We start from the raw sequence: 14,158 nt of genomic DNA, 5'->3' as shown, positions 1-14,158 counted from the left end.
GGTCTATGTCTCAACAGGTCTCAACAATGTGAACTCTTAACAAATACTGATAAGGTAACCTTAACTGTGGCTTTCTCAAATCCTGCAACTTCTGTGCAATAACAAGTTGCCATACCCCGACTCTTAACAGTTGTAACAGGCTCCACTCTGGAAAATGACACCATCCCTGAATAAAAATTAACCACCAACACCCTAGAACTATTTCAGCAATAATGGAGGCAAATGCCTGAAACTGCCCAAGTGGGCAAAGTATACCTTCTCCTGATAGTGCCCCTAGTACAAGTCGAACTTGGAAATTATTTTTCACTAAAGTCGGGGGTTTGAACCAGGACTTTGCTACTCCTTAGATGTACATATAACCTTGAACAAGTTTCTTCATCTATTTCCCCATTAGTAAAAAGGGTGTTAACACTTGGATTACACAATTGTCTCAAAATTGAAGGTCAGAGACAATAGAAAAGTTACCAACAAAGAGCTTAACCCATATGAAAGCTCTACCTTTTTGATTAAAGGGATAAAGTAACATAAGGTTTAAAAAAAAAAAAAAAAGTATTGGGCTGGCCAAGAAGTTTTTCCATAAACACTTTCAAATTTTTGGCCAACCCAATACGTTAACTCCCCTCAAATAAGAGATGACCTGTGAAAGCAAATTCAAATTGCAACTGTCAATTTATTACAAGTTTGATTTTCTAACAGATGAGTTCTTGCTATTTTTCTAAAAGAAAGGGTTTCTCTGAAGGGTCTTCAAGCTAAAGCAATGAGTAAAGTCCCCACTAACATCTTTGTTTGTGGAGCTAGAATACTTCACCAGCAAGGACAAGAATTTATAATCACTTCTCAAGAGCAGGGTGCCATCTGCCTTACACATCCTATGGCCAACTGTGTAGACACCAAAGCACTTCCTTTGGTGTGCTTAAGGAATATATAGCTGCATCTATTAATCTGCTAACTTTACAGAGACCTTAAATGCGAGTGAAGTGGAAAGGCTCTTTTACTGTCACCTACCAGGCCAAAACATCAGACCTACCAGATACCTGCATTTAAAGATACACTTCAGGTATAACCAAGTACAGAAACCACTTCTCTGCTCCCAGCCTCACCAGCAGTCTGCTCCTGGGATCTTTCCCAACTCCATGCAGCACTGTGTTCTATAGATGGACCATAAAGATCGACTGTACATGGAGCCTCTACACCTCACATCAGAATGCATCCTGTCCCAAGAGACTTGGGAGAAACCAGGCTCCCCCACTCCTGGGAAAAGATTAAAAGCAGCATTCCAAGCCAAACTGTATCCAGCTTTATTAAAGATACTTTTCATAAACAATCATGGTATTTCAGGCAGGACATGGGCAGACAATCGTTAACAGTATACAACTTTCAAACTCCCTTTTTCAATGGACTACCAAAATCAGAAAGCCACTATAAAACCCAATGAAATCTTCATGTGATGCTCTGAACAGGGAAAGTTTAGAGTGAGGGTTGACATTTCACATTTAGCATGTTGTTTAACAACTTTTCACAAGCCGACCCTGACTTTCAGGAAATGGAAATGAAAATGGCAGAAGTGTCACTCTGAGGAGCCACAGTCTAAAAAAGGAACCACTGCTCTTTTGAAGGACGCCATCTCAATGGTGACACTACAAAGTCCAGATTGCCTGACATACTGGTCATCAATTTTGGGGGGGCACGGGGTTCAGGTTCCAACAGGTCTCTGGGTTAGGGGAGTCAAGTCTGTGCTGAGGTGGAGAGGGAGAAGAGGACATGAAAACTAAAGTTTAGTTCCCCACACCACAAGGCGTTTGTGCCACGGTGGCTCATGTGTGTCAACACCAAGGAATCCCTCCTTCCTGGGAACCAAGAGGAAGTCTCTCAAAACTAGACGGGAAAGGTATTTTTCCCCCACGTCAATTCAGCTTCGGAGACATTCTGTTAGTGACGTGCCCTTCCCCCAAAAAACAACAATGAAGTGTTCTGTGTGCTAACAACATAGCTTAAAAAAAAAAAAAGTAAAACAAAATTCTGCATTTTTATAAAACTTGATAAAAAATAGTATTTCAAACTGTACAGTCACCAGAAGTACACAGTTATCAAAAATGCACACACTTCACTTGGCATCTCCAGCACCTTCAGCTTTCTGTGCCTGCAAGAAAAGGACAGAAGAATACAATAAGCAGACTTGGAAACTATCTTAGAGACTCTGTACTTCTCTTTAAAACGACTTAGTAGGTAACTTTACTAAGTCACTTCCCCTCTGGATCTTACTGTGAAATTGGGGAAGGGGACACATCAGCATGACAAGGTCTGAGGTGACTCCCCGCTTGAAAACCATGGTGTAGCAGGAGTGTGACGCTTAAGCCAAGCACAAGGCTCTCATATACTGGATGGCAGAGACTTCAGGAATCCACATTAAATTCACAGCGGGGAAAAAACCACAAGCAAACTCTGGATTAAAAGGGACACTTGGGGAGTGATGCAGATGCAAGAAAAAGGCCATAAAAGCTTTTGGGATCAGTAACTGAAAGAGGAGACCTAAAGAAAGTGAAAATAGTAGTTGTACCTGGTCTGTTTTGGCATCTCCATTTTCTGCAGGGTTATTCCCATCCTTGCCAGCATCAGCTTTCCCCTTTTTCCCTTTGGGTACCTTCTCTCCCTTCTAAAAAGGGGAGGGAGGGGGAAAAAAAAAAGCTGTTTCTCCTCATTTCATATCACCAGGATACAGTCTGCTTTATCAAATATAAGACAAATGCCTCCCCCATTGACAAACAAAACCAATTGTGGTCTTCAATATACAGAATCTTTCAGGTGCAAATAATAGAATAAAACAGTTTAAACACTTGGGTGTTTTAATACCCAAGTGCAGAATTTGCTGTAAACTGAAGACAGAGGTTTTGGTTAAGGACCAGCCCTAGTAACTTTGTGAAATCTCAACTTTGTGTCAACAAAAGAATTTGTTTATAGCAGGTCTCCCTGTCAGCAACATGAGACAACTATTCAGACTTTTGCATAAATCCTATAAGCAATGTTTGTCTCACCATCTTGCTCACCTTTGCAGGGGCCTTTTTAGGCTTGGGTTCTGGCTTTGGAGGAGCAGGTTTCTTTTATTTGGGGGAGAGAAAGCAGAAAACATTAGTACAATAGACCAAAGAAAACCACCCACAACCAAACCACAGTATCACTGGCATAGAAGTTTCTCCAGCTTTGTAAAGTTTGCAGTGGGCTTTGTATTAGAACTTATCTTTAGAAACCCACTCAAACAACACGCAGAAGTGTCCCACTTTAGCTCCAGTCAACACAATTTCACAACGAGCAAACTCCAATGGGCAAGAGACTAACTGTAACTCATGGGAAGTAAAGGGAATTGTTTTCCAGCACTTTTTAGTTTCAGGGAATAACATGAAAGTTTAGAGGCAGACACACTTACAGCAGATAATCTTGCAGATCTTCTCTGTGGCTATTAAAAAAAAAGGAAAAAAGTTACAAATAGGGCAGTGGAAGCACTTAAAAACATAAGCTTTGGAGCTAAGTTGTTCTGGACTCCAGAGACTAAAGAGAGCTTACTGAGGTGAATTCAGGACTAAGGATATGGTTTGGGCTCCACTGAAGGGGCCCAAAGCTTTGTGAGATTCCAAAAGTAGAAAGACTTACTTCGTCCTTCACCTTGGCTTTATCTCCTTTAGCATCCCCTTCAGCCTAAAAAGAAAAAAAAAAAAAAAAACAAGCAAAAGCTAAGAAAGTTGCAGCTTCTGAAGCAATTCTTAATGATTCAGTAAACTTAAGTCCCGGGGATGGGGGGATCAATGGGAATCTTGTACACAACTTTTTCCAGGACATACAAATCGTCAGTTTGTAGCATCTCCAGCTCCTCTGCAAATCCTCCAAGTGCTTAGAAAGCTCTAGGAGTGACCTTTTGTGTCAAGCTGCACGCCCGAGCAGGCTCGAACCGCGCTTAGACAGCGAGCGTAAGAGCCCCAATCAGCCTGGGAAAACGCGGGGAAACCTGGAGCTAGGCGCGCGAAGTGCGGCCCGCGCCGCCGCGCCAGGCAGAAGCAACAGCTGCACAGGGAGCAAACAAACCCCTCCGGGGGCGGGGCCCAAGCGCCGTTGCCATGGCAGCCGTCGAGGGCGGGAGACGGCAGGCGCACGCAGCTGGGGGGGGGGGAACCCGTGGGCGGCAGCGGCGCGCACCGGCGCCGAGTCTCGTGCGCTGGGGCCGTGGGCGGTGCGCGGGTGGAGGCGGGGCCGCATCGAAGCCCCGCCCCCCAGGAGGGAGGGTCCCGCCCCCTCACGGCGGCGGTTTTTTGGCGGCAGCGCGTTCCCCCCGCCCGCCAACCCAGAACGCCGCCTTCCCGCCCTTTCGGGTTTGAATTGCCCGCCCGCGGGGAAGGGACGGGAGGAGGGAGGGAGAGCTTAGCCATGGGGGGAGGGCACGTCGAGCCCGAGGGGAGCGGGATAAACAGCCGCCAACATGGCTCCTCCCGCCGCGGCCGCCGCTCCTCCAATATGGCCTCTGGCGCCCGCGGGCAGACGAACCGCGCAGGGTAGCCTGGGGCCGCCTGACACCGCCTCGAGACGCTGCGCCGGGCGGCTGAGCCTGCTCCAGCATCGTAGCCGGCTCGCGCGCCCCGAAGCCGAGGAGAGCGGCGGAGCAGCACTGACGGTGGTGGTAGTGGCGGCGGCGGCGGCGGCGGCCCAGCGCCTGGGGCCCTCGCGCCACGTACCTTTCTCTTGGGCATGGTGGCTGCGGCGGCGGGACGTAGGAGCTGGACACGGGGATGCAGTGGCGCGCGGGCTTTAAGTCGATCCAGGGGTCGCTCTCGCCTCTTCTTCACACTGCTCGGGCTCCGGGGGGTTTATAAAGTTTTTATAGCGCTGGGAGCCCCGGACCGGTTAGAACCGGATTTCACCTCCCGCCGCCGCTCATTGGCCCAGCTGGGGTCACGTGGGCGGGGTTTAAACTCACCTCCTCTGGAGGGAGTATGGGGGGGTAGGGCGCGCGAGACGGCGGCGCGCCGAGGGGGTGGGGGCGCAGTGGGGGAGGCGCGCGTCGAAGGCAGTAAATGGGGGGGTGGTGGTGGTTGTGGTATGAGTCGGCGGGCTCTGGGTTTCGGCTCCCGCCAAGAGCTTGGCTTTTGCAAACTACCAAGTTCCTTCCACCTTATGCAACCGAGCTACCCACTTCTCCAAGCCGTGCGACACTTAGGGCGCATCTCAGCCGCTTTCCTTCCTGTTCCCGCTGGGGGCCCCAGAAGAGGGGTTTGCTAGGCCTGGCCGCACTGCCCTTCTCCGCCGGAGGCGGGAGGAAGCGCGCGGCTTGGAGGCATGGGCTGCAGTTCCCAGGGCCGAGGCTGACGCCTGAAGTGGGGAAACAGCCGGGAAGCCAGCTTGGCGCAGCCGGACGTGCATCCTTCTAAGCTGCCACTCAGAGGAAGCCTTTCGTGCACCTCACCTGGAAGGCGGACCGCTCGAGGTGGGGTGGAGGATCCAGCGGGGAGACTTTATGCGTAGAGGTGCCTTTCGGGTGCAGTGGGGCAGGTAGGAGCTGTCCTTTCAGCACCCGTTGCTCAGCCGCCTCCCCAAATACCAACAAAGCCCCCCCCCCCCGCCACCGCCCCCCGAAGCCTGTCGGGCGGCTGGGCTCCCTTAGGTCCTTGTATTCCCGTACCTCAGAACCCCGCCACCGAATGATGGAGAGTGGCCGCCAAGGCGGCCTACTAGCATTCCCCTCCCCCTAAGCTCCACCCGCTTCGGAGACATCAAGCTCAGCTGCCCCCACCCGACGCGGCCACCAAGCCTGGGCGCTGCTAACGCAGCTGGCGAAATCCCTCCTTCCACACTGGCAGGCTGGCTTCCTTTCACTTGCGCGAGGAAAAGGAGGGTGGAGGAAAGCGTCCAGGGATTAGGAAACAAGTAGAGAACAGGTGTTGCGATGGCAAAAGGGCTCTTCCAGTGGCTCCCCGCCCTCCGCCCCCAAAGCTAGGGATCCTGGAAGTGGCCGAGTGCACCTGAGGGAGGTGGACAATTGCTGCAGCAAAACGCGGTCTTCTGTTGCCCTCGCAAACAAGTTTTACCTCTAAGAAAGAATTTTTAAAATTCTATTTGACACCCAAGAGAACACAACACGATAAATATCCTCAAGTTGGGGGGGGGGGGGTTGGCTCACAGGTGGGAGGACATTTAAATAGGTCGCACCGAGTTTCTTGAGGCAAGGGTTGAGCTGGTTTGTACAAATCATACCGGTCGAAAGCAATCACGGTGACTTCGTATCAACTATTTGCAGCCCGGTTCAAAGCATCCGTGATCCCTCAGCTGCTTTTCACCTCTCCCGTGCCTCCCGAGGCAGCCCCTCGCCCCTCCCCCACCCCGTGTACCTCTCCCAGAATACAGGACCTCAGGCCGGAGAGATACCTGCCCATTAATCACCTCTGCGGTACCCCTGATCACGTTAGGGAAAGTCAGACCCAGAAAGGAGACAAGGACTCAACTACCATGCTCACAGGGCAGATTCCGTTTGCTGTCTCCAGCCCCTCTTTCCCGCCTTAATTGTAGGGCTCTGCCTTTATAGCCGCATAATTCATGCCTCCCTAATTAAGGCTGTCAACAGCCTCATTGTAAAGCTGGAAAATGTACAGCACCTGCTCTCTGGGAACCCTGTGCCAGCCATTGGTAGTGGGGAGTGCCAGGTGTGTGTGGGGGACTTGCCAAAGGGTGCACTGATTGGCTTTTCCATCACAGTGTCTGGCATTCATGCCTGATTCTGGGAGCAGTGATGATGGCCAAGGGGTCTCTTGTGCCAGGTATCCAGGCACAGAAAGGGGAGATGATTGGAATACAAGGAAGTTAGGGGTTTTAAAGAATATGTTCTTAGCACTGCTTGCAAGACCCCACCTCTCCCCTAGAGGGAGGTGCTGGGGAAATAGTTTGCAGAAAGTAAAATGGGAAGACAGCGTTTGGTTGGTACTACCCGCTGGTGCTTGCTGCTGTGGGGCACCTGAAGCATGGAGTTGCTCAGACAGACAGCTCTTCAAAGGCACTAATCCTCTCAGCAGCTCTGTAGCCAGGCCTGGCAGGGAGAGGTAAGGGAAAGGACACAACCCTTGACTTGGCCCTCTTCTCCCTGCTGGGCAACCTTGGCCCTCACAAGGTGAGACTCTGCCATGCTGAGACTAAATCATCTCACAGCCTACTTAGGGGGCCAGGTCAAAAGCTGAGAAAAGCCTCAAAGGCTGTGGAGGTGGGAAGCAGAGTCCGAGATGCTGAGGGCAGGAGGCAGTCAGTTGGGAGATGGGCTGGTTTCTGTGCTCTTGGTCCTCATGTGATCCATGGGAGGCCGCCTGTGCTAGATTAGACTCACCAGGGCCTACAGGCTCTTCTGTTACCCTGTGGCAATGGAGGGGGCCCGTCTCATTGGGGAGTGGAGCCTGGCCCCATGCCCTGCAAGAGGAGGAGAAAAGCTTGTGTGGGCTGAGTCGACAATAGGTAATTGGATTGTAATCACCCGCCTGGCTTCCTCGCACCATTGGGGGCGCTGAGCCTTTCAGTGAGCAATCAGCCCAGCATGGTGGGAGGGGGTAAGATTCAATAGCAAATCCCAGGTGGAGAGCCAAGGAGGAGGAGCAGCAGATGGGCAAATTTTCTGTCTCTGCCTCCCCTTTGCCTAAATCATGCTGGCCATCTATTAGCTCTTTACCAGCAAATCCATGGTGGGGCCACATCTTTTGTGATGGCTAAGATGGATGGGTAAAGGGCCAAGGTTTGTGGGAGACCTCTTCCCCCAAATTTTGTGTGTTGAAGGATGTGCTGGTGGAAAACCAAAATGCACCTAGAAGTACAGGTAGAGGTGGCAAAGATGGAAGAGCTGGGGCCCTCTGCTCCCCAGACCTACGGTGATCACAGCTGGGCTCAGGGTACTTGAGACTCACCCCCATCCCTCTCCCCAGCGGCACTGTCCCAGGTGGCCCATAGATATCTGGCCAGCAGACCTAGCCTCGGGCTTCCTTGCTAAGCCAAGGAACACAATTCATCCATCAGGAGGGAGGTGCCTTTTGCCAAGAAAAGAAAGGGGAGTGGGGCCCTGGAGGCCAAGGGTAGGGCAAAGTGGCAGGAGGCCAGCCTCACTCAGGTTGATGCAGTGCCCAGATGTGCCAGCCAGTCAGCCCGCTTGAGTTCCAAGGCTTGCAGGAAGCCCTGGACCCGCTCTTCCCGTCTGGCTGAGAGTTTGTGCAAGCGTGTCCGTCGGAGCTGGGGGTCCCCACTGGCCGGGAGCCCCTCTTGCAGCAGCTGCTCTGTCACTGCAGCCTGGTCCCTCTCCAGCTGCTGCCTCTTCCGCTCCTCTGCATACATGTCTCGGGCCTTCTGCTAGAGAAAAGCAGGGTTTGGGGTGGGGAAATCATCTTTAGGTTTGGGTGGAATTGGAATGGAGGAGGTGGGGGTGGGGCGCAGGACTGGCCAAGTTAAGTGGAACAGTAGGGCGTTTGGATCACATTTGGAAAGATCTGGGAGTAGGTATGCAATGGGTGGTGCCCACATTGTACAGGCAGGGCGCTCCAGTTCTGGATCCATGTTGGTCTCTTTGGGGTGAGCTTCTGTATTTCTCGAAATTCTTCTCAGGTGTGTACTTGGAAGGAAACCAGCAAATTTGGGTCTGACTTCTGGTTCTCCCACCACCTAGCTTTGTGGCTTTGGACAAATCCTCTCCTAACCTCATTTCTTCATCTGTAAAGTGGAGGTTGTGCCTATCTTGAAGAATGGTTTTAAGGATTAGAGATAATATATGCAAAACCCCTCCAGCATATTAGCAGGCTCTCAAACAGAAACAGCAATTTTACAAGTTATTATTGCCTATTCTCCGATGCAAGGAAGGTTCTATTCCTGCCTGGGGCATATCCATTGGGTCATTTCTTTTGGTTCCCCAGGCACTCTGAGGGGGTCATCTTCCCAACTTCCTAAGTTACTTTTCAGGGTTTGGATCCAGAACTGCCTCTCATGTGAGACCAGGCTGACCTGCTCAGCAAATGACCCTCCTGTGAACATTCTGAGAGCAGGTTCAGCTTTCCTAAGCCACTTACTGCATTCTGCCTCTAGAATAGGCATTAGGACCACAGTCCACCATTTCTGTTAGAAAAGGAGCCATTGAAGGCTCCATAGAGCCCTCGGGCTCCTGGAATCAGTTCTGACACCAGGTAAGTGATTACATTCCTTGGCAGCACTTCTCATACTGTGTCTTCAGACAAACCATGAACTCCTAGAGGAAAGAGACTGTGGCTCTTTCTTTCTGGCACTTGGGGCACCCTGTACCTGTTCAACAGACTGACCGTATGCCCCCAGGAGGCCATGGAGGATGTTCCTGGCACCGGAGGCGAAAATCCTTTTGGAGCAGGACCAAGGCCATGCTGTGCCTTACTGATGCTCTCTGCTCTTGCTAACAGGCTGCAGAACCTTAGCCTCAGAGTTCCTCCTGTCAGTCCTATTCCATGTTGGAGAAACTCCCATCCTGCTGCCAACTATACCTTTGGTGCCCCTCCACCACACTCTACCTCGTACTGTGGTATCTGGATACCTGTCTGTGTCCTACTCAGCCTGTGAACACCTGGACTGCTCTGTGTTCCTCCTTTAAGGAATATCTTACACATACACAAGCACTTCATCTGTTGTCTCACTTGACCCTCACAATAGAGCTAGGAAGGGATTTTCTATCTGCTGGAGATAGACATGGAGATTCAGAGTAGGGAAGTGATTTTCTAGTATCTTCTCAACAATAAAGATTTATTGCATGAATAAGGCACAGTGGTAAAGAACCCATCTGCTAATGCAGGAGACACAGAAGATGTGGGTTCAATCCCTGGGTTGGGAAGATCTCCTGGAGGAGGAAATGGCAACCCACTCCACTATTCTTGCCTTGGAAATCCCATGGACAGAGGAGTTTGGAGGGCTATAGTCCATGGGGTCGCAAAAGATTCAGACATGACTCAGCAACTAAACACCACCACCACCACAAAGATGAGAAATGAAAAATCTAGAAAATACCCCCTCAGGCTCTTAAATGATCCAAGGCATTCAAGGGCACTCTTCTGCTATGATAACGAACTCACGTGTGGTGCTATGAAGGCTAAACAAGTTTGAGAAGTTGCTGCTTAAGTGTCTCCATCTTGCTAGAAGGGCTTCTTCCTGGCCTTGGTCAGGGAGGACCCTGGGTCCCACATGTGGGACCTTATTGGGGGTTCAGAAGTGCATAGGCTATAGTCACCACAATCCATATGCTCACAAGCTGAGAACACAGAGATGTACCCAAATGCCATAGTACTGGTGGAATGTGGTAAGGGTCATCAGGAAGGTAAGGGAAAGGGCTGAGTAATTCAGAGGAAAGAAATTGTGATTGATGAAGGTCAAGGGGCAGTGGAATCTCATGGGCAGGCAGAACCAGATGAACTTTAACCAATGCTGCTGCTGCTGCTAAGGCACTTCAGTCATGTCCAACTCTGTGCGACCCCACAGATGGCAGCCCACCAGGCTCCCCCATCCCTGGGATTCTCCAGGCAAGAACACTGGAGTGGGTTGCCATTTCCTTCTCCAATGCATGAAAGTGAAAGTGAAGTCGCTCAGTTGTGTCTAACTGTTAGTGACCCCATAGACTGCAGCCTACCAGGCTCCTCAGTCCATGGGATTGTCCAGGCAAGAGTACTGGAGTGGGGTGTCATTGCCTTCTCCATTTAACCAATGGGAAAGAGTCAGATAAAGGTAGAGTGTATGGGGGAGGAGAATATTAGGCAGGGGAATAATGGGCAGACTCATGAAATCAGAGAGGGTGATTAGGCCAGTGAGTCTGCCTGGAACATTGGGGTCTGAGAAGTTTCTGTTCCAAGAATGTCCTCACCTCACTAAGCCTATTTCTTCATCTGCAAAATGAGGATGATAACATCCATTTCATTGGTTTGAAGAAAAAGGAGATAATGAATGCCCAATCTGGTGCCTGGCTATTAACAGGTAGCTATTCTTCTGTCACCACTGCTTGAGACTAGGTAGGCAAAGTTCTAGCCAAACAGAAAGGACGAGGCCAGCCAGCCACAGAGGCAGGAGATGTGGAGCTGGTTAAAATTGCTCTGGCTTTTTCCAAATGGCAGCCCGAGACTGAGTGTTGAGAAGAAAGGTGGCAGTCGGGCAGAGTCTGGACCCTAATTTGCCAGGAATCAGCAATTCACTGTTAGGATGACAGAGTCAGGGGAGAGCAGAAAGCCCATCAGCTCTATACTTCTCCTGTACAGACAATGACGCCATGCTAGGGAGGGACTTGGCCTAAGTCACACGTGAGTTAAAGTTCCCTTGGTTTCCACTAAGGTGACTTCTTGAAAGATCTATAGGACATGTGTTGTGTGCCTCTGGATAAGCTGTACTTTCTAGGGGTGGAGTGGGGAACCAGTGACCTGCATCTGGATGCCTCTGTGCAACCAGATGGTCTGGATCTACTACCCCGCCTCAAAGGTGTTCCAAGTTCTTCTCAGGTACTCAGCCTCTGAAAATCTAGGCTAATGGAGGTCCTAATGGTCAACTTCTCTCTCCCTGACCATACTGTCTACTCTCCCTGTATAAGGAGCAATTGGGGGAGGGCGTTAATAATTACCGTAGATACTTCTTATACAGACCTTCTGTGGTCTTGGTGTAAGGGCTTCATGGAGCTCATTTTGAGAAATGGGACTCTAAACTATCAATATAAACCTCTCCTGGGCATTAAGACTCTCTGCTCTTGTTCTCTCTTCAGCAGAATTAGGGAACCAGATGTAATGGCCCCTCCACAGTACATAAATCCTCAGGTCCACTGACTTCACTAGGGCATGGAAAGAGGATACAGGTCTTGGGCTTCAAAACATTCACCAGCTAATAAGTCCTCTCTTGAGTCCCCATCTCCCCAGGTTGGTAGCAAGTGGGATGCATTTCGGAGGGCTGAGACAGCACCTCCTGCTGGTAACATGATATTCTGACGAGCACCCAGAGTCTCCGTGCCAAGGGAACTGTCCTAGGGACGGGATGAGCAGGGTGCTAAGTGTCTGTGGATTTTCTGGAGACAGATGAAGTCTAATGAAGAGCCCAGAGACAAACATGATGAACTATACTGACCACCAGTCTCTGAAAATGAACTCTGTTCCACCACTGCACTCAGTTCTCTTGGTGTATTAGTTCACTGAAGGCTGATCACAAACTTGTGAGGCAGGTATTATCATTACTTCTCTCATTTTACAGATGAGAAAAGTGATTCTCTGAAGGGTTAAGTAATTGCCTAGTCAGTCACATAGCCAGTAGGAAGCACTATGATTCAAAGTCAGGAATGTCTGAGATAACAGCTGAAGTTTTCTAACTTCTCTTGAGGAGAAGACATTGACTACCTTTAGAGTACTAGAAATAAAATGGTTGATTGATCCAGCCTAGTATTTAACCTCTGACAGATGCATCAAAGGAAGTTTAGTGGGAACCTGTATCTTCTCCCTCTACATCATTACAGATCAGGTGGACCACACTATTACTCCTCATCGCTGAGAAAAGATCCCCGGGGACCTACCATCCATGCAGCTTGTAACTGAGAATCAGTGGCTCTGTACTGCTGCCCAACCCTTCCCCACCCTGATTTTCTCTGTCCTACTGTGTCATCGTCAAGATTGCTTCCCTTTGCTAGACCCCATTCTCTAAGATGAAGGGTGACCACCTGGAAACTTTCACGATCCCTTCAGATACCAGGATCTAGCTTCCAACAATTTGTAGCTGAGTCTCTGCTTCCATTAGCATCCAGCACCTGCCCTCATCCCAGTGAGCTAGGTCAAGAACCCAGCTCCCTACCTTGGCTTCCTGCAGGGCATCAGGACACACTGGGCTGGGCTTAGAGACAGAGAAGCTCAAACTGAACAATAAGAATTTGGGAGATGGGGCAAGAACACAGATGTGGAGGCAGAAAACCAAAGGGGATGAGAATAAGGAACTGAACAATCCAATTTGGTGAGGATACAGAACACATACAAGGCGGATATCAGAAAGATCAGCTCTCTAGTCTGACAGCATACTGGCCAGGATGTTTAGTCTGGACTATACTGCTAATGCTTCTGCTGAGGTGCTAAGATTTCTAGAAACAGTATGAATGCTCCTGGGCAGAGGAAATCTGGCCAAAACCCCCATGGGGTCTGCTGAGAAAGAGTTCAGAACAGTCAATATCTGTTATTACTTTGGTCTCCTCACTCTAAAAATGGAGGCAATTAAGAGTAGTATATACCTTATAGAACTACGTAGAATCAAGTAAAAGGATGCCTGACACGTGGTAAGAACTCAATAAATGTCTGGAATTATGATTCTTAGGTATCAAATGAAACTCTTAAAGGTTGTCCTTAAACATGTTCCACCCCATTCTAGAAAACAGCAGAACCATCCACCCAACTCCCCAGGCCAAAACCTAAATGTTTTGGTTCCTAGTAACATTAATATTCATGCTCATTGGTTTTCTCCTACAAGAGGCATGAAAGAATTTCAGAATTACATCATTAACATTACCACTGATAAACCTCTTAAGTGATGTTTAAGTTTGCTTTCCAGTTTGTATTATTCTTAGAATATATACTGCTGAAGATGTATAATCAGAGAACTATGTTCAGGTAACTTGAATTAATCCCTTTCTCTGAAGGTTGTATTATCAACTTAGTTTCATTTGTTTCTGTTTTAAGGTTTGTTTTTCCTCCATCTCAGTCCACTCAGCCCTTCCCTTCTCTGCAGCCGCCACCCCACCTCGAGGCCACATCCTCCCACCTGGACAACTCTAGGAATTTGATCTCTGACTCCTGCCCTGTGAAAATCCTGAGTGAATTATACAAAATGTAAATTAGATCCTGCCATTCCCTCTGATCAGAAGTCTTCAGATGTGTCCCCATAGCCTACAAGGCCATGAATGATCAGAGGCCTGACTCCTACCCAGCTTCATCTCACATCCTTCTTCATGCATGCTGGCCTCTTTGTTCTTCTAAGACCTAAACTATATAACTGTAGCATCCTTCCACTTCCTGCTCCCTCTACAGAGAATGATCCTTCTCCCTTAGATTTTTACATGTCTGCTACTTCTCATCTTTAATATCATGGCTTATCAAGACCTTCCTTGACTGCTCCACTCAGCACCTCTTGCTTGCTTCCTTCC

At 49.4% G+C, this 14,158-nt stretch overlaps 2 protein-coding genes across 8 annotated transcripts in view; both read right to left on the bottom strand.

The window, feature by feature from the left end:
- Nucleotides 1-1,274: 1,274 nt before the first annotated feature.
- HMGN2 (high mobility group nucleosomal binding domain 2) lies at nt 1,275-4,836 on the bottom strand. Of its 3 annotated transcripts, none has more exons than XR_015138226.1 (6): nt 3,834-4,748; nt 3,646-3,690; nt 3,422-3,451; nt 3,045-3,095; nt 2,558-2,653; nt 1,275-2,140 (listed from the first exon to the last, which is right to left on the bottom strand). XR_015138226.1 is itself a non-coding variant. In XM_086329970.1 (6 exons), exons 1-6 carry the CDS (start codon nt 4,731-4,733, stop codon nt 2,105-2,107), a joined length of 273 nt encoding a protein of 90 aa, XP_086186096.1. In that variant the 5' UTR covers nt 4,734-4,836; the 3' UTR covers nt 1,275-2,104. The 3 variants fall into 3 exon arrangements, 2 of the variants coding, with proteins under 2 accessions (XP_086186096.1, XP_086186085.1); XM_086329970.1 differs by having other exon boundaries at nt 4,719-4,836; XM_086329959.1 differs by having other exon boundaries at nt 3,818-4,599.
- Nucleotides 4,837-6,078: 1,242 nt separating this feature from the next.
- The window catches only part of DHDDS (dehydrodolichyl diphosphate synthase subunit), a 38,969-nt gene continuing 30,889 nt past the window's right edge, over nt 6,079-14,158 (bottom strand). For 2 of the 5 annotated variants that reach the window (XM_086329820.1, XM_086329841.1), the window contains 2 exons: nt 8,116-8,352; nt 6,079-7,431 (listed from right to left, as the gene is read on the bottom strand). In XM_086329820.1, coding sequence (XP_086185946.1) covers nt 8,116-8,352 — 237 coding nt within the window. In that variant the 3' untranslated portion in view covers nt 6,079-7,431. Of the gene's footprint in view, nt 8,356-14,158 lie in introns of all 5 variants that reach the window. The other 3 variants (XM_086329805.1, XM_086329816.1, XM_086329829.1) reach the window with 3 other exon arrangements.

The sequence above is a fragment of the Bos grunniens genome, chromosome 2 (genome assembly GCF_055505025.1).
Source record: "Bos grunniens cultivar Pamir isolate PY7600 chromosome 2, Bosgru_T2T1.0, whole genome shotgun sequence".
NCBI lineage: Eukaryota > Metazoa > Chordata > Mammalia > Artiodactyla > Bovidae > Bos > Bos grunniens.
This window is presented reverse-complemented; position numbering and strand designations above follow the sequence as displayed.

Coding starts and splice junctions, on each gene's coding strand:
- HMGN2 (XM_086329959.1), bottom strand. CDS start 3,853: ATGCTACAAACTGACGATTTGTATGTCCTGGAAAAA. Junction 3,691..3,817: donor ATTTGTATGTCCTGGAAAAA/GTTGTGTACAAG, acceptor TTTTCTTTTTAG/GCTGAAGGGGATGCTAAAGG. Junction 2,654..3,044: donor CTAAAAAGGCCCCTGCAAAG/GTGAGCAAGATG, acceptor TCCCCTTTTTAG/AAGGGAGAGAAGGTACCCAA.